The sequence below is a fragment of the Raphanus sativus genome, unplaced genomic scaffold (assembly GCF_000801105.2).
Source record: "Raphanus sativus cultivar WK10039 unplaced genomic scaffold, ASM80110v3 Scaffold0578, whole genome shotgun sequence".
Taxonomy (NCBI): Eukaryota; Viridiplantae; Streptophyta; class Magnoliopsida; order Brassicales; family Brassicaceae; genus Raphanus; species Raphanus sativus.
This window is the reverse complement of record NW_026615896.1, coordinates 16,671-35,002: the sequence shown is the minus strand read 5'-3', so window position 1 is coordinate 35,002 and position 18,332 is coordinate 16,671. Positions and strand designations below refer to the sequence as shown.

Sequence of the window (18,332 nt, the reverse complement as noted above, 5' to 3'; positions counted from 1 at the left end):
GTATAAAACTTATGATATTTGGGATATGATATTTGAGGTTTGGGGTTTAGGGTTTAGGGTTTCAAGTTTATGGCGTAATGTAATATTGGTCGTAAATTAGTCATTAATAAACAACCAATTTACTATCAATGCTACCATTGGTAGTAAATTAGTCTTTAATGAACGACTAATTTACGACTACATGTATTAGTTGTAACTTTACGACCAATTTACGACCAATTGTGCTTTAGTCGTAAGTTGATCGTAAAGTGGTTCCAAAATTACGACCACGAATCTGTAGTCGTTAACATTGGTCGTTAACGCCACGTTTTCTTGTAGTGATATTTGAACAAATAAAAAGAACAAATCCAAAGAAAATATAAATCCTAACATCTTTTCTCTTCACATCTTGCTAGCTTCTTCAATCAATTACTTCAAAAACTCCATTCCCCCTCAAATGAGTACGTAAACAGTCTTTTTCCTTTACGATTTCATTAATCATGCCTCAAAAATTTCCAGAAACAAGTAATACTATTATTGAAAATTATTACTTGATGTGATGTCATATCATGAAATAATCTATTGATTTTGAAATAGATAGTTCGTGGAGGAGAAAGTAAAATGTTTATGGTGATCCATATTTATTTGATCAAGAAGTTAATTGAAATGTTCAGTTTTATTTATCCTTATCTTTTTATATTTTTAGTGGTAACTACTAAAGTAGCCCACTAAAACAGGACAAAAGCTCTTGAGATTGAAAGAAGCATTGACAATTTGAAATCCATGTCTTCTCTCGTTTGTTTTTACTACTCTCCATTATTGATTCATTTCTCTAGGCTCTCTTGAAGTCTCATTTACTATATTCTAATCTATGTTTTAAATAATCGTGAGGATCACAAAAATTTATAGACCAAAAACTAATCTCACGGATCCTTACATCCAAATACGTGTTATCTCAATTAAATTATGGTCAAATAACCAAGCAGAATCAGACCCAAATGTCGGACATCTTTACTAAATGAACCAAACCGGTTTGCAAATATTTTTTCTACAAAGAGGACTTAGTTATATATGAAGCAGGCTCAACCGGAATGTAGATAGAATAACGGAGTATGGTTTCCCTAATCAACTCCTAAATTCTCTTTCATGTTATGGGTGGCTGCTAGAAATAGATTGCAAACTTGTAATAAAATCCAGAAGTGGAATAATTTAGTGAATACATTATGTGTATTATGCCAAGAAGAACAGGAAACTTGTCAGCATTTATTCTTCAAGTGTCGATATTCTGGTACGATATGGAAGGAGCTGGTTGGAGGGATTATGAAGAATAGATTCACTTTTGAACGGAATGAGCTTCTAGATGTTGTATCACAGTCAAGTTCTAGATTTACATCCACTGAGTTATTCATCACCAGATACACTTTCCAGGCTTGGGTGCATAGTGTATGGAGGGAGCGAAATGCTCGTAGGCATGGTGAGCAGCCAAGAGAAGAACGCGTGTTGATCAAATGTATAGACAAACTGATCAGATTGAAGCTGCTGGTAGTCAAAGGGAAAGGTCATAGTTATCTTGAGGAAGGATTGTGTGTGTGGGTTGGCTCTAGAATACAAGGTTGAAGAGTTTTAGGAGATTTTGAATTTTTTTTTTTTAAATGTAATTTGCAATTCAAAACAGATGCATTTGATGTAACAGAAGTTTTGATTGAATAGTTTTTACATTCATTCAAAAGAAAATATCCCATTTACTCCTCAAGAGTTATAGTAATGCATTATCATACCGTTTTTTTTTCTTTTTTTTTTTGAACTAATATAGTTATAGTTACAATGATAGTTTATTTACAATTAGCAAAACTTTTTGAACAAAGTAGATATGGATAATTTTCTATTTTTTTTAAATATAGGATTTGGGTTTAAACTATTCATTGGTTTTTTTTCTTGTTCGAATTATTTTCCAAAATTATATATGTTTTTGGCATGAAGTGCTGTGAAGTCAATCAATTACTAATTGTTCACAGTGGCATGTCACTGTACGGCTATCTCGTTCCTATACTAAGACTGCACAGTAGTTTATTCCAAATCTTACAAAATAAACCAGTCCGTCTTGACTATTGATAACGCCAAATGATAGTTAAACATAGGCCTAGTTAAACATCACTCGACGACATCTCGGTTTTGTGGGAATATACTGGAATGTGCCTAGTTTCCATCTTTCTAGTACTCTGATCTAACAGTTTTATTTGTTCATGGCTTCGTTTGATATGTTCATAACGATACTACAAATGTTTCAGTGATGTAATACTCTTTCCGTTTCCGAAATAAGATTTTTTAGATTTTATTCTTGTTCCACAAAATTAAATTTTCTATATTTTTAAAGTATATTTGTATATTTTTAAAAAATATTAATTATGAATATTCAAATTGATTAATTTTATTGGTAGATATTTATTGGAAAATATATAAAAAAATAAATAGTAAATTAAGTTGTAAACATTTATTATATTTTTAATAAACGTTAAAACTCTTGAAACTTTTTTTTATGGAACTGAGGTAGTATATGTTTATTTGTTCATGGCTTCATTTAGTAAGATAAGAGACCCAAAAACTTGAGAACTTCTTTCTATAGACTATAGAGTAAGAGGTTTATTAAGATAATTAAAATTAATACCATATGATTTATGTAAGAATACTTTTAAGAGAACACACAACACAACCAACAGAATGGATGGGCATAATAAATATAAACCACATGCTACTAACCTACTAAACTAGAAAATGAGTGTGTCGGTTTCACCTTTTGCAATATTTCACTACAGTTAAATATTTGATATTTTCTATCAGCCATGATTAGTTATCTTTATCTCCCACTAAGTACTTATAAACTTGGGAAAAAGTAGCCATAAACTTGATTGCCTTAGGCTAGGATAAAATTCATGTGTAAAATAAAGTTGACAAGATGGGTCAAAAAGAGGTTAACACAATTAGACTCTTAAAAGATAATCCATGATTCTAACATCTAAAGCCTTCTGTATAATAGCTGACATCTAATTTTATTTATATTAGCAGCTTATTTCACATCAATGCGTACTTAGAAATGCTTTAGAAAATTAGTTTTAGGTTTGGGCACATATACTCGATTCTCCGCTCGTACCTGCTACTCGCTCCGTATTTATTCTATAAAATCGAATATTTGAAGTGATCAAACCAAATAATAAGTATTTTAAATCAAAATTTACAGGCGCAAGCTAAAATATCAAAACTTACAAGCGAAAGCTAAATACCAAATCTGTAAAAACTTATCTATTTAACTCGTTTGTATTTGTTTTTCGTTCTTAAATATTTTTTGTTTAAAAAAATTAGCAAGTTTGATAGTTTCAAAATTTTAATCCATTTAAATTTTAAAATTAGATGAACCATAATTTTTTTATTTGGTTTATTTTTTTGCTTCGTCTTAAAAAATCAAGTTGTCGACATTTTTAAATCAGATAATAAACCAATGTATCTTATTATTTGCAATGTAAGTCAAGTGTCAAATATCTTTATATCTTTCATTATTTATCTCATTACTTGTTTTTGCTTATTATTCGCTATTTGTTTCTAAAATATTATTATATATTTAACATATTTTATCTTTTATGTATACTGTAACTAAAATCAGATAAAAATATTAGATTCAAATAAAAAGAATTTAATAAAAAGAAAAGATAACAAATTGTTTTCACTTAAATACTTGATATAGCAAATATTTGTTTTAAACAAGTTAAGTTCAAGTCCTAATTACAATTACTTGAACAAGCCAAACCAAGTACCATGCCTTAAAAAATTAGCAAGTCGTACTTCATTTAGTAGATGATTTTACAGAAATATAAGCAAAGTCATAGCAATGCAATGATGCCAAGTGAGAAATTCATTTTCTAGGTTATTAAATCAAGTTAATATACAACTCTGAATAACCAAGTAATACAATAACAATAAAATTACACAGGATATATTCATTCATTAGTTACCAACCATTTTTAATGAAATTTCATAAAAGGTTGACAATAGTAAAGAATCAATGAGTTTTTCGCAATATATTCTCCGAAAAAAGGAAATGGAATACAACAAAAATATAAGAAGAAGAAAATAAGTAAATGACTTTTGGTTGGAAACCAAAGAAGGTGGGGAACAAGATTAACACCACAAGTGGAAAATATAGAGTCTCTATATGTATAGATGAACACTTTAATCGCTTTAGGCACATAAGGTAAAATAATATATGGTATCCACATTGTAATCGCTTAAGGCACATTGAATCATGTAACGTGGACTTTTGTAAACAGGAGGAAATATTAAAAAGAAAAAGAGTTTTGAGTTATATAGAAGTCAAAAGGGAAAATTGGGAAGATACTGGTACATCCATACTTATACTCTCTGGCTACAGGTACTGGATTCCCTAATGCGGCCAGCACCTTCCCAGGATTGGGAAGATAACGTCCAGGCTATGCTAGCTGGTATTCATGGGCTATTAGTTACTATACTCTTGAGACTATTTTTTTAAGTTACGATATATTATATATGGAGTGAAAGAAATGAAAGGAAACACTCTCAGCGTTTCAAGACAGTGGATCAGTTGGCAAAGATTATTGACAAAACTGTAAGGCAGCATATCCTATCAACTAGATATTTTGCGAAGCCGAAAATCCAAGGTTTAATGCAGTATTGGTTTGGAGCTCATATGCGGCATAGTTAGTTTGCAGGCTAATTATTTTTCTTTACACAGTTTTAATCAGATGTACATAATTATTCTTTTTCTAGTCGATGATCAATAAATTTAAAATTTCATCAAAAAGGAGAAAATTGGGCAAACATATATATCGGATCAAGTAGCAATAGTGATCATCATTAGACGGATCATCTACAATAACAAGTGAAAGGACAAAATTTCATCAGTTCACTAAAAGTCTCGACCACAGGTCCACAAACTACGTACTGACAAAGTAAATATTGCTAAATAACGACCACAAGCTAGAAGACGATATTGAAGACCTACAGTTCCTCATCAGTTATTCACAGTCTACAAAGTGATCTTAACTATTCGCTTAAACTAATATAACAACAAAATATAGTCTACAATGTTTGTCATAGAAGATGGAAGATGATATTACCAATAAAAAAGAATATTTAAAAAATGGATTTTGAAAACTGGGTTTGAAGAGAAGATTCCCTTTATTGTTGTTTGGTGGTATAGATTGAAGTCATAGATTCTTTAGTAATAATGAATATACTATAGGTTCGGTGGTTATTGTGGATTTGTGTGTTCGTATCAGTAGGTATGAAAGATAAGGCTCTCTTCTTTTCGTATCCAATGTGAAGCGGTTTATGTGTAGCTATATTGTTATCCCAGCAGTACCTATATTGTATAGCTTAAATAGATTTATGTGTACACAATGTATTGCAATTTGCAATCCAATATAGCTTAAATAGATTTTATCTTTAATAACAATATTTGCAGTAATGCAATTTGTAATCCAATATAGGTATATGTGTACATTGTGCAAATATTGTTATTAAAGATTTTTTTTTCAAACTACAAATTGCATTACTGCTAATGATGTTTGAGATATGAATTGTTTCATTGCTGGGTAAAGTGTGGATCTATGGTCCAGCCCATGCCAGTATCTTAATGTCTTGGAAGCCTTCTCATGTGATGTGGAAGAAGTACTTCCAAGGCACTAAGAAACGCACAAGAGTTAGATGGAAATGAGGGTCATCGACTGGTGTTATTGAGTTATGTGTACACAATCTACGGCATCGAGAAATATGGAAGCGACAAATTCATGAAGGCCAAAAATTTAGAAACCGCACAAGTCGCTGTTTTCTACAGCTAGCTGTGTCTTAACTGTTCTTAATATCAGTTTCAGAAAAAAAAAGTTGTTCTTAATATTTCTTTCTCTCTTTCTTCTGTCTTATCCAGTGATGTATCTTTTATCTTTTTTACCTTTTTTTTACCTTCTCTTCTTTATATATATCAAAATGCACCATGATAACAACACCAATGTTGCAATAATCTTCTTTTTTGACTAAATGTTGCAATAATCTCATCTATCAAATGTCACAAAATGCCAAAACTAAATTAAAAAATGTGGTTGTCTACTAGTTTTCCAAATGTCAGGTTTTGGAAAGCACAATTTTGTTATAAAATACAAAAAAAGTTAACACCAAACCAGAAAGAAACAAACATGCAATATTAAAATAGCACAGACAAAAGACGGTGGTGGTATCGTTACAAGCCAAGAATTAATAATTAACACTGTAAACCCGTTTTGGCATTTGAAGAAGAACAAGAGAGACAGAGAGACGATGGAGCTGAACGGAGAGGGAGGAAAAGCGACGACGTATTGCGTGACGGGTGCAAGTGGATACATCGGTTCTTGGTTGGTTAACTCTCTTCTAGAAAGAGGCTACACTGTTCATGCCACTCTCAGAGATCTTGGTACTCTCTTGTTTGAGAAAAAAAAACTGATTTCAATTTCTTGAAACTATTCGGTTAGTATTTTATATAAGTTCTTGCAAAATGTGAAAGAAAAAATTACATAAGTTCTTGCAAAATGTGAAAAAAAATTACATAAGTTCTTGCATGGATTTGAAACTATTTGTTTTTTTAAGTGTTGATATTTTTTTTCTTTTTTTTGTAACTTGAAAGTGTTAGTATTATATTTTTTTGTTTTTTTTTTTTAAAAAGTGTTAATATGTTAATTTGAATTATATCAAATCTTAGATACTTTGCATAGAGTTTCAGAATAGTTATGAATTAATTGGTTAATTTGAATCAAAGTTGGACTGATTTGTAAAATAGCTTCGAAGCCATCAGAGTTAACCTAATAGCTTCTTCCTCTGACAGCAAAATCTCAATATTTTCAATTCAAGTGGAAACGAAACGAACGGCTTAGATTATTCCAAGCTGATCTTCAAGATGAAGGCAGCTTCGATGAAGCCGTTAAGGGCTGTCATGGGGTGTTCCATGTCGCGGCTTCCATGGAGTTTGATATCTCACCGGATCATGTTAATCTAGGTACAACCTTCTCCTTGCACGTACCGTTTTAATTTATCTTCTTTTTCACATTGTCTTAACCGCTATCAACCAGAATCTTCGGTTTAGTACTAATACTAGAATGTTATATATGACTTAATCCCCTCAAGCCTTGACCATGATCTGGTGAAACCTATGTCAATGTAAATATGATGTAAATGATGCATAAAGTCTCGTGTCAAGATCAAAGAACACGTAGGCTAACCGGGTTTTGAATCTCAGAGAGTTATGTCCAGAGCAAAGTCATTGACCCGGCGATGAAAGGCGTACGGAACGTACTTGGTTCTTGTCTAAAGTCAAACTCAGTCAAGAGAGCTGTCTTCACGTCATCCATCAGTACCCTCACAGCCAAAGATGAGAATGAACGGTGGAGATCAGTCGTAGACGAGACTTGCAAGACTCCCATTGATCATGTACTTAAAACAAAAGCAAGTGGATGGGTAAATACTACTATTACAATAGTACAGTTCACTACATGACTTAGGCACGTTGTAAACAACTTTAGAGTTTGTGCGGACGACAGGTTTATGTACTATCGAAACTAGTATCAGAGGAAGAAGCATTTAGATATGCAAAAGAGAAAGGAATGGATCTTGTTTCAGTTATTACAACTACTGTCTCGGGTCCATTTCTTACTCCTTCTCTCCCATCAAGCCTTCAAGTTCTCTTGTCTCCAATAACAGGTGTTTGTGTGTGTGTGTGTGTACGTATTTATTTTTGTTATCAAATATAAATTAAAATGTAACCAGTTTTGGTTTTAGGTGACTCCAAGTTGTTTGCGATACTATCAGCAGTGAACAAAAGAATGGGTTCGATTGGTTTGGTGCACATTGAAGATATTTGCATGGCGCATTTGCTTCTTATGGAAGAACCAAAAGCTGAAGGTCAATACATATGTTGTGTTGATAATATTGATATGCATGAGTTGATGCTTAAGCACTTTTCTAAGGAGCATCTTTGTAAAGTTCATAAGTAAGTTCTTGAAATTTTACAATCTTCAGTTGCGACTCTTTTCTTTTGTTTTTTAGACAAAAAAAAATCACAAATTAGTTATTATTCTTGGTTTATAGGGTGGATCTGGAAGAGAGTCAAAGTTTGATGAAGCCTATGATTTCTTCAAAGAAGTTGAGAGACTTGGGGTTTGAGTACAAATATAGTATTGATGAAATTATTCGTCAAACCATTGATGCGTCCATCGATTTTAGGTTTCCTACCTTGGACCACAAGCTCAAGTAGTAAGAGGCTTGTAGTTTTGATCAGGCCATAGTGATAATCAAGAATCTATTGATCATAAAGCTTTTTTTTTTTTGTAATTCCTACAAGTTGTTTATTTAGAAGGTTGTACTGTGTACTGCCAGTGCGAAACCGTTAGCCTATTTGGCTACAATACAAATCTCCCTGATTCGTTTCTCCTACCTTAATGTTCCTTCCACACTTGAGATACCGTCAAACCATGGGCCAAACATGTATATCACAGCACAGGACGGTACACCAAAGCATGATTCTAACTTATGAGTGGTAAGTAGGTTAAACAATCTTTTGCTGTCTACAACTCACACATGTACATTACCGGATTTAACTGATGTTATGACATGTTTAGAGGGTTACATGATATGTATTTGGCTGGATATTACCGGATTTAACTAACCTATCATTATATGACTTCTCTCAAAACCGTTTGAACATTTAAAAGTCTTTCTCTCAGACCTACTGATTGAGTATTAGTCACGTGTATAAATAGAGATGAAGTAGCGCATGTTGGGCGTCACTTCGAGCTAGGAGGGAGAGAAGCGTGTCGCCCATCAGACGGTCCACGGATGAACGAACTACTTGGACTGGAGTGGAGGTTGTTGTAAAAATCTCTGTGTTTCTTTCTTTCCAAACCAAGTAGATTACAGCTTGGTGGAAAGTAGCTTCAACAGCTTTTTTTTTTCATTCTTTACCTCTTTGTGGCATAGTTCTAGAATATCTGTTGAACTCGTGATGTATAAACATACTTTCATAGAATTTGAATAGAAAAACAAATTTCATGTTTACTTTCATTGCACGGAGTCGAGTAATAAAACAATCAGATATACACAAGAAAGGAGAAACAATCATCCGAGAATTCCTGAGGTGGGAACACCTTCAAACCTGTTACTATTTAGCGTCAACAACAATCACAGATTACGAAAACCATCAACACATATTTGTTAGTTGCCACCAAGATATGTCCTGCATAGACGATGGTGAAGTCCACCAACTGGACCGTAATGTTTGGTCTGCACGTTGCTTGATACTGACCTATCCCTGGCACAAAGAAAGCTCTTGACTCAAGCCTTTGAGGACATCTCGTGGCTCTTGTTTTTCTGCAAAGTATGTCAATCAAAGCAGCAAACCCAAGTTTACCACAATCTCTTACATTTTCTTGATAAAGAAATTAATAAAGTGTGAGAAAACGGACTACTACGTCTTGAATGTTCTCTCCTTTGTGAAGATCAGACAATTTTGAGGCCTCCTTGCAGATGCAACCAGGTTTAACTACAGTTACTTACATAAATCACTGCTCAAACCTGAACTTTTTTACAAACTGAGGCCACCAATTGAACCTGAAGCTCCTCAGCCATTAGGTCTTCTATCTTAACTGGATAAACCTCTTCTCTCTCTCTCTCTCTTCTCTCTCTATTGGGTTGAGATGGACCCTCGGTTACACGAGATCGCAAGTGAGCTAGCCAAGTATTATCCACAAAAGCTTCTGTAAGTTCATGATTACATTGTAGCTACAGAAGCTCCTCAGTCTGAGATCCTGATGTACTACAAATTGGAGAAGCTTCTAAAATCGTGTTGGGGCTCCGATAACAAGTAATTCCAACAGAGTCAGTTAGCTTGTTTCCGTCAGCTGGTATGAAACGAGGCTGAAGGGTTTCTCTCGTGTTGTTAACATCCCAAGTTAAGTTGTTCCACCAGTGTGTTTCTCCTCTTACTTCTCTGACCCTGTGAGCGTTATTTGAGCTAATGGGTAGATTCTTGAGAAGGTTGCATCGTATCACTTCCACATGTTCCAGACATCCCCATGACACTTTTTGGCTACATAAACTCTTCAACTGCGGAAGATTCCTTAGCTTTATGACACGCAGAGCAGGTACCACAGAAACAGAGGTTGGAACTTCCCCTGGAGAATAGTCGAACAGCTCCTGAAGCCTTTCACAAAAGCTAACATGTATCTCTTGTAGGTTCGGCAGGAAACAGATGAAGTTCCCTAATGAGAGAAGGCATTTGAGCCGGCTACATCTGCTGACTTCTAGATGTTTCAGTGTCTCAAATCTCAACCCCAGGTGACCAACGAGCTCTCTAATGGTTCCCAGGTTTACACGACGCAGATGAAGTTCTTCAAGGTTAGGTATAAGATCCAGCTGTGCAACACATCCACCAGCGGGTCTTATACTTCCACCAAAACCCTCTACCGTTAGAGATCTCAACATGTTGAAGCTACTCGTGCTATCGATCACCAAGTTCTCCAGCATCTCATTGAGACCCCAACAATGGTTCATCACTAGAGAAGTTGTCTTCGTTAGCAACCATCCAATGAATGCTTCTGAAACATTGAGACTACTAATTGTCACTCTCCGCTTGTCATGTCTAGAAGGTAAAGAGTTTGCTGTTGGACCGATAAACAACTGAAACTTCTTTAACCTTTCTATCCAAGGAATTGTACTCAGGGGAGAGAGGTGGGACACATACAACTCTGATTGAGAGGATTGATAAACGTTGGAGGCAAGCAATCTCTTCAAGTGTTGCTTGCCCTTCTTGAGTTTGTCCTTGGACGCCCCAGTGGAAATGACTAAGGGTCATGTCTAGAACCTCTAAACTTGACAACTGTGGGATGGTTCCTGCTGGAATGCTTTCGAGGTGATGTGTACGGGAAAGGTCAAGTAGTCTCAAGCTCTTCAATGTTTCCAACCCTTTTGGTGTTTCCTTTATTGGAGTGGCACAAAGATCCAGAACTTGAATTTTTGCCAAGCTTTCAAGAGAAGGAACTTCTTCAAGGTAGTAGCAGTCTTTCAAGATGAGAGATCTGAGTTCATGAAGCTCGCTGAGGGAATGGGGTAATGACTTTATGCGTGTCCCACTTAGATTCAGAATCCGAAGTGCTGGGAAAGATATCAAGAACCCCACAGGCAACTCTTCCAGGTGAAAGTTTCCATGTAGCAGCAAAGCTGAGAGTTCAACACACTCTACCACTTGATTTGGAAGCCTAGTAAGCTTATTATTCATCAAAGAAACTCTTCGGATAGAAGGAACAAACTTCTCATGTGGAAACTCGCACAAGCCTATACCAGACATGACAAGAGAGTGACTACCATCTCGTGAGGAAGACATGACCCAAATGGCAAAATCGCGAACCACATCATGCATCTTAACCGTGTCACCATGAGCACCCTCTTCAAGTAAGCAAGAGTCTTTCAGATTCTCTGCCAGAGTGATTCCTTGGTTCATTAAGTAGCCATGGTTTTGTGTTTCATCAATGAATCCTTCGGCAATCCAGTACCTCACGAGCTCAGCTACTTCTATGGAGTAATCCTCTGGAAATAAGGCACAGAAGAGGAAGCAAGATTTCATATTTGGCTCGAGCAAGTCGTAGCTCAATTTCAAAGGCTGGTAGATCTTTTCTTCAATACTCTTGACATAAGGCACCGAACTCTTGAGTTCTTCAAAGGCATGTTCCCACAGCTCGACCATCTTCTTCCCTCGCATAGCCATTCCAACCGTGATGATAGCCAAAGGCAATCCACCACATTCCCGAGAAACCTCTTTTGCTATAGGTTCAACACAATCTAATCTAGTTACTTCTCCAGCGTTTTTACAAAACAATTGCCAAGCTTCTTCTTCACATAAGCAATCCACTCTGAAGTCAATATCCGTTTTGATGCTCTGGCAAACCTCTAAAAATCTAGAAGTCAAGACAATCTTTGAAGCCTTGTGTATATTTGTGTCTGGAATCCCCAACTGGTCTAGATCAATGGGTTTCCAGACATCATCAAGAATGAGAAGAAATCTACTCACTTTCTCAAGCCTTCCATATATCCGTTTCGCCAGCGTTTCCTCGCTTTCGCCTAGTTTCACTTCCATATCCAATCTTTCAGCGATTTGCTTCAGGACCCTTCCCAATTCAAACTCTTTTGAGACTGTAGCCCATATCACCATACCCAAAGGCTGCGTATCAGCTTCTTTCCATAGCTTATTGTTCAGTTCCCTGACTAGTGTTGTTTTCCCAACTCCACCCATGCCCCAAATACCCATCTTTTGAACATCATCTCTCATCAAACAGTTTAGAACTTTGACTAACATCTCTGATGCTCTTGTTTGATCAGCGATGGAGGGTCCAAGGATTTTTTCAACTAGAGATCTGCCTTCAAAAGAGAATATGTCGAGAAGTTCTACGCCTTGCTTCTGAAGCTTCTTGACTTTCTCAAGAACTACCGCGAGTTTTTTACTCCGCTTACATCTCAAGGACAGAGCACATGAAACACGCCCTTCCTGAATTGAATTTGCTTCAGAGACAATCTCTTCCACATCTCTTAGCCATCTCCTCAGTTGCACATGCAAGGACTTCCCTTTGATCTCCAAGGTTTTGAGGTCTTGTTCCACTTTGTCCTGAACATCAACAAGGCCATTGAGCGCATTCTCTAAAGCTTTGATGTTTGACTTGAACCGGATGGTATTAATGGCTCGAGTATAGGTTGATCTGGATATACCACGCCCTGCCTCTGCCAAGAAAGAACCCAAAGCTGAGCCCAGACAATCCATGACAAAGAGTTTCACAGAGAGATTTATAAAAAAAAAAGATAAGAAGGAATGACAATAAGAAATGTGAGGAACCACTGATCAAATATCAACCAGATAAAACCACTACGAGGCACCATTGACTTCTTAATGGGTCTCCTTAGTATAGAAAGGATCAAATAAAAATTATGTTGACACTAGATGGTCTTCATAAATAAATAACAAGACTTTGATGTTGATGCCTTTGATTTAGCCATCTACGAGTTGGCATTTGAAGTTTCCAACAACTTTACTTGAAGACTTATTCCTCGTTTTATTTTAAAACTTCTAGCAAGACTTTGGGTATATTCATCGAAACTTTCTAATTGGTTGTTGAACTTTTCAGAAATAATAGAAACTCTTATTTGGTTAACTCGTGCTTTAACACTAGTTCAGACTTATTCAACTTATCTTCTTTCAAATGTCAACTTAGAACCCAATCCCACTTTCTAAGAAAGATAAAAAAAGAAAGAAAGAAATATGAAGTACTCACAAGTGAGTTTGCAGTCTTTTCTCTGTGCCTTTTCCAACCTCACTGCTCAACTTTGGAACGAAACTTTCTGAATCCCGTTGCTATTTCATAAGTTTTTCAGGGCCATGGAGTCATCTGCTCGGCATTGGAGAACCATCAGCTCTCCCTTTGGACTGAGTTATCTCTTAAAGGACGCAATAGATCAGCATCTTCCCTTTCAGTTCCTTAATGTGAGAAACTTGGAGAGGAAAACAGAAGGCTGAGATAACTGTATATAACCCCCCACTTTTAGTTCTTTCAGTCATACATGCTGTAAATAAGAACAAAAAGCTAAGTGGGTTTAACAAGGGATTGTCTGAGAAACTTATTGAACACTCATATATATATATATCTGCAAAGAACCATGTACGAGCTTAGACCCAATGGATTATTTTAGGAAGTCCCTAACTCTCACAAGCTACCTTTAACAACTAAAATCCACAATAACAGTTAAGTCTATCTAGATGCTAATATTTGCCTCTAACTAACATACGTGACAAGCTCGAGCTGGAAACTATGGCAAGCAATGAAATACGTTGTGTGGATATATATCCATATTGATCTAACCTCTGGCAAAATGCATCAAACTCGAAACACCCCTGACAGTATACAACAGGACAAACGAAAACCATAGCTAACTCAATCTTGTTCCTCAAACACCTAAAATCTTAAGCAAGAATCAACCACATAAAGTATAGAACAAAAGCAGCAGAATCAACTTGCATTCTAAACCCAGAAAGCAGCTTAAAGCAAAGGAAGAAAGGTTACATTACATATCATTTGCTCACTGACCGTTTCCCTGGAGCTGGAGAGCCATAAACTGTGTGGCAAAGAGATAGTTCCTTCGATGTTATTACTAACAAACACTGTAAGCAAATTCACCCAAGAGAACTAAAAGTTTTTCACCATTTTCATCGTTCCAAAACCCAATTTTACTAAACACTTCGAAATTCGATCAAAATTGAAGTTTTTAAACCATAAACTTGACGATTATGATCGAGAATCCAGAACTTTACTTTTGGGAGCTGATTTCGTTACGTAAACGGATGAAAATAACACTGTACAATATTGTGGGGAAGGTTCTTCTCGTAAAGAAGAAAATTTTGTATTTGGACAATTTTTAGCCCATTACGTTTTTTTGGGTCCATAAGCGTGAATGGCCTTTTTTGGACCAAAAGAAAAGGGTGAAAACTATTCTTTTAAAACTCAACTTTTTTTCCAATAGGAACAACAGAAATGAAACTAGGTCGAATATTAGCCCTGCTTAGGTTGCGATTCTGATGCTAATGTTTGTTAGATTAGACATCAACCTTCCTCAACTGGTGAGTCTCTGTAATACTCCCTCTCAAGCCTCATAGCAAGGGTCGATGCTTGAATGGCACACGTCAAGGTTAACAATATAGGCAGTCGTCGGATTATGTTTCTCCCTAAATTTGGTCACTAGTTACTGTTTGTTTTAAACCTGTATAGATATTAGCTTGTATTAACCTAAAGAGTCTATTTTCTCCACTTTCATCTTTGTATAAGAATAATTTATGTGTTAAAAACAATACATTAGTGCTCTAAAATCAATCGACAAGCATTAATAGAGTATACTAATCATATTATATTTGTTAAGTATACATCACCATATATAAGATCTCTATTATTGGTTTTGTAATCTATTTTGGTGCAAAACCTAGTAAACATCATACTTGATACACTTGAACAAAAAAAAAAGTAAAACTTATATTTTATTACGGAGTAGTGCTTATTACATTAGCCTCAAGCTACCATTACACTAATATTTTTTTCTGATAGTAACGCACGATGCCTATGTGTTGTTAAATATACATCAACAACCATATTATTGATGATCATCGTGGGATAACACTAGCTAGGATTTAGTAAGGAGGAAAGAAAGGGATGGCAATGAAGGGACATGTTCCAATTCGTTGCATGTTGCAAACGTTAGGCAAGTTCTTAGCGATCTTATAGATGCGGGTCGACTGGATTGGTCCGTGCTGTCCCTGCATCCTAACTGCTTTGGCTGCTTGTTTCAAAGTAGGGCAGACGCACTCTTGGTCTTCCTGGTACAGCTCGTTACAGCATTGCTGGCGTAGCGACGGCCCTTGCTGAGGACCCCATTGGTTTTCGCTGAAGGGTGATCCTAATAGAAACAGAGTGAAATGGAAATATCTTCATTAAGATTAATGAATGTACAATATGTTCCTTATATACAAGATTAATTATCACTACTCTAACTGCTACTCTAACTGCTCATTTACAAGTATACAATACTATAACACCTAATAGTCCCCCTCAAGATGGCGTTAGAAGTCCATGAAAACCCATCTTGGACATATACTTGTGAAACAGAGTAGGATATAGAGCTTTGGTGAAAGGATCTGCAAGCTGATTCTCAGATCTCACATGAAGTGTCTTGAGCTGACCAGCTATGATCTTCTCGCGTATGGAATGACAGTCTCGCTCGATGTGTTTGGTTCGCTCGTGAAAGACGGGGTTCTTGGCGATGTGAAGAGCTGCCGTGCTATCACAGTATAGAACAGGTACAGTAGGAGGAGCAACCTGCAAGTCATTAACCATACGAGAGATCCACATGATTTCTTTAGACGTGAATGCCATAGAACGATATTCTGCCTCAGCAGACGAATGAGAAACTACATCCTGCTTCTTTGATTTCCATGATATCAACGAATTGCCAATGAAGATGCAGAAGCCCGAGATAGAACGCCGAGAGTCAGGGCAGTTAGACCAATCTGCATCGCAAAACGCTTTGATCTGAAAGTCATCATCAGCAGGGTAGAAAAGACTCTGTCCAATGGTTCCTTTGAGATAATGTAGAATCTTAAGAGCTGCTTTAAAATGAGGAACACGCGGAGCTGATGAATATTGACAAAGCTTATGAACCGCAAAGCATATATCAGGTCGCGTTATAGTAAGGTAAAGCAGTTTCCCAACCAAACGACGATAAGATTCTGCATCAGTAAGTAAGTCACCATCTTCAGAAGACAGCTTGATGCTTGGATCCATCGGAATAGATGATGGTCTACAGTCGAGGAGACCAGCATCAGTGAGAAGCTCAAGAATGTATTTGTGTTGACAGAGGGAGATTCCTGAACTTGAACGAGCTATTTCAATACCCAGAAAATACTTAGGTTGACCGAGATCACGAAGCTTGAAGCAAGTAGAGAGCTTCGAGATGAGAGAAGTCACAGAGGGATCAGAGTTGCTGGCGATGATGATATCGTCAACGTAAACCAATACCATGAGAAAGACACCAGCAGAATAAGACCAAAACAATGTGTGATCACCATTGATCTTTTCAAATCCCATAGTCATAAGAGTAGAGGAAAATTTCAAGAACCATTGTCTCGAAGCCTGCTTAAGCCCGTAGATAGATTTCTTGAGTTTAAGAACAGCGTTTTGTGGAAGATTGTCCCCCTTTCTCTCTGCATATCCTTCTGGAAAATCCATATAGATTTCCTCAGACAGATCGCCATTGAGAAACGCACTAGAGATGTCAAGTTGATGAAGAAACCATTTCTTCTTAGCTGCTAAAGCGAGTAGCATCTTGACAGTAACCATCTTGGCTACAGGAGAAAATGTATCCACAAAATCAACACCCTCTTGTTGAGTGTAGCCTTTGGCGACGACACGACCTTTAGGTCGCTCAACTGACCCATCTGCGTTGAGTTTTAGTTTAAAAAGCCAACGACATCCAATAGTCTTCTTACCATCAGGCAGAGAGCAAACTGACCAAGTATCAAGGTTTTCTAAAGAGTCAAACTCGTCGTCCACAGCCTTACACCAGAATTTGGACTTCTTCGCTTCTTTAAAAGAGGAAGGAGTTGTGAGAACAGAGGAATTTATAAAAGAAAAATGAGAAGAAGAAAGCTTTTGATAAGAGAGAAAGTCGGAGATTGGATAGAAAGAGTGAACTGAATTGCACAAATAGTCTTGCAAGTAAGTTGGTTTCTTTCGTAACCGAGATGCAGTTGCAGAAGGCAAACCTGCATCAGAGGGTGAAGAGGCATTGCCTGATGTTTCACCAGAAGATGACGGTACAGAAGGTACAGAGTCATCGATGTGAGCAAGACGAGGAAATAAAGCTTTTGCGGCATCAGAAAGAGAGGAATCCGCAAAAGGAAAGATTGTTTCATGGAATATGACATGCCGAGAAATGGAAATGCTATTAGTTTCAAGATCAAGAACTCTATAACCCTTGTAACCCGAAGGATATCCTAAGAAAACACAAGCGTCAGCCCGGGGATCAAATTTGGTTCTACCTGTGGGAGAAGTACTTTTGTAACAAAGGCAACCAAAACTTCTAAGGGAATGGTAATCAGGGAGCTTGTTCATAAGGATTTGGTAAGGAGATTTGTTTTTAAGGACAGGGGAGGGTATACGGTTGATAAGAAACACTGCTGACATTATGCATTCCCCCCAGTACACTAAAGGTATGTTGGATTGGAATAGAAGGGATCTAGCCACATTTAAGATGTGTTGGTGTTTCCTTTCTACAACTGAGTTCTGTTGAGGGGTTTCAGGGCATGAATGATAGGAAAGGATACCTTTGTCTTTGAATAAAGAACCAAAGGTCAACTCAGGAGCATTATCAGTCCTAACAGCTTTAATTTTTGCACGAAATTGAGTTTCAATCATTTTGATGAAAGCAAGGAATTCAGTCAAGACATCAGATTTGGCTTTTAACATGTAAATCCAAGTTGCACGACTATGATCATCAACGATGGTTAAAAAATACCTATAACCTTCATGAGTTCGAACAGAAAACGGACCCCAAACATCAATATGAATCAAGTCAAAACAAGCATCACTAATATGATTATCAGAAGGAAAAGAGAGACGCTTTTGTTTAGCTTGATGACAAATAGAGCAATGAAAAGGATCAATTTTCTTGGTTTTATTCAATGGTAAAATCTTAGACAATGAAGCAATTTTATCCATAGA

At 36.4% G+C, this 18,332-nt stretch overlaps 2 protein-coding genes across 3 annotated transcripts; one reads left to right on the top strand and one right to left on the bottom strand.

The window, feature by feature from the left end:
• Positions 1-6,269: 6,269 nt before the first annotated feature.
• Positions 6,270-8,461, top strand: LOC130502477 (dihydroflavonol 4-reductase-like). Of its 2 annotated transcripts, none has more exons than XM_056997276.1 (6): positions 6,270-6,451; positions 6,860-7,030; positions 7,271-7,488; positions 7,572-7,731; positions 7,810-8,020; positions 8,119-8,461. In XM_056997276.1, the coding sequence occupies exons 1-6, from the start codon at positions 6,319-6,321 to the stop codon at positions 8,282-8,284; spliced, it is 1,059 nt and encodes a 352-aa protein (XP_056853256.1). In that variant the 5' UTR covers positions 6,270-6,318; the 3' UTR covers positions 8,285-8,461. The 2 variants fall into 2 exon arrangements, with proteins under 2 accessions (XP_056853256.1, XP_056853255.1); XM_056997275.1 differs by having other exon boundaries at positions 7,798-8,020.
• Positions 8,462-9,034: 573 nt separating this feature from the next.
• On the bottom strand, positions 9,035-13,274 carry LOC130502476 (disease resistance protein At4g27190-like). Its single transcript, XM_056997274.1, is given in 3 exon segments — positions 9,035-9,396; positions 9,498-10,731; positions 10,733-13,274. Coding segments are annotated over 2 exon segments (3,027 nt in total). The 5' UTR covers positions 12,836-13,274; the 3' UTR covers positions 9,035-9,396; positions 9,498-9,807.
• Between the last annotated feature and the right edge of the window lie 5,058 nt (positions 13,275-18,332).

What these genes read in the sequence shown, in the direction of transcription:
- LOC130502477 (XM_056997275.1), top strand. Translation starts at nt 6,319, where the DNA reads ATGGAGCTGAACGGAGAGGGAGGAAAAGCGACGACGTATTGCGTGACG. An exon ending in AAACAAAAGCAAGTGGATGG is followed by an intron (nt 7,489 to 7,571) that starts GTAAATACTACT and finishes TGCGGACGACAG; the next exon opens with GTTTATGTACTATCGAAACT. An exon ending in CATCTTTGTAAAGTTCATAA is followed by an intron (nt 8,021 to 8,118) that starts GTAAGTTCTTGA and finishes CTTGGTTTATAG; the next exon opens with GGTGGATCTGGAAGAGAGTC.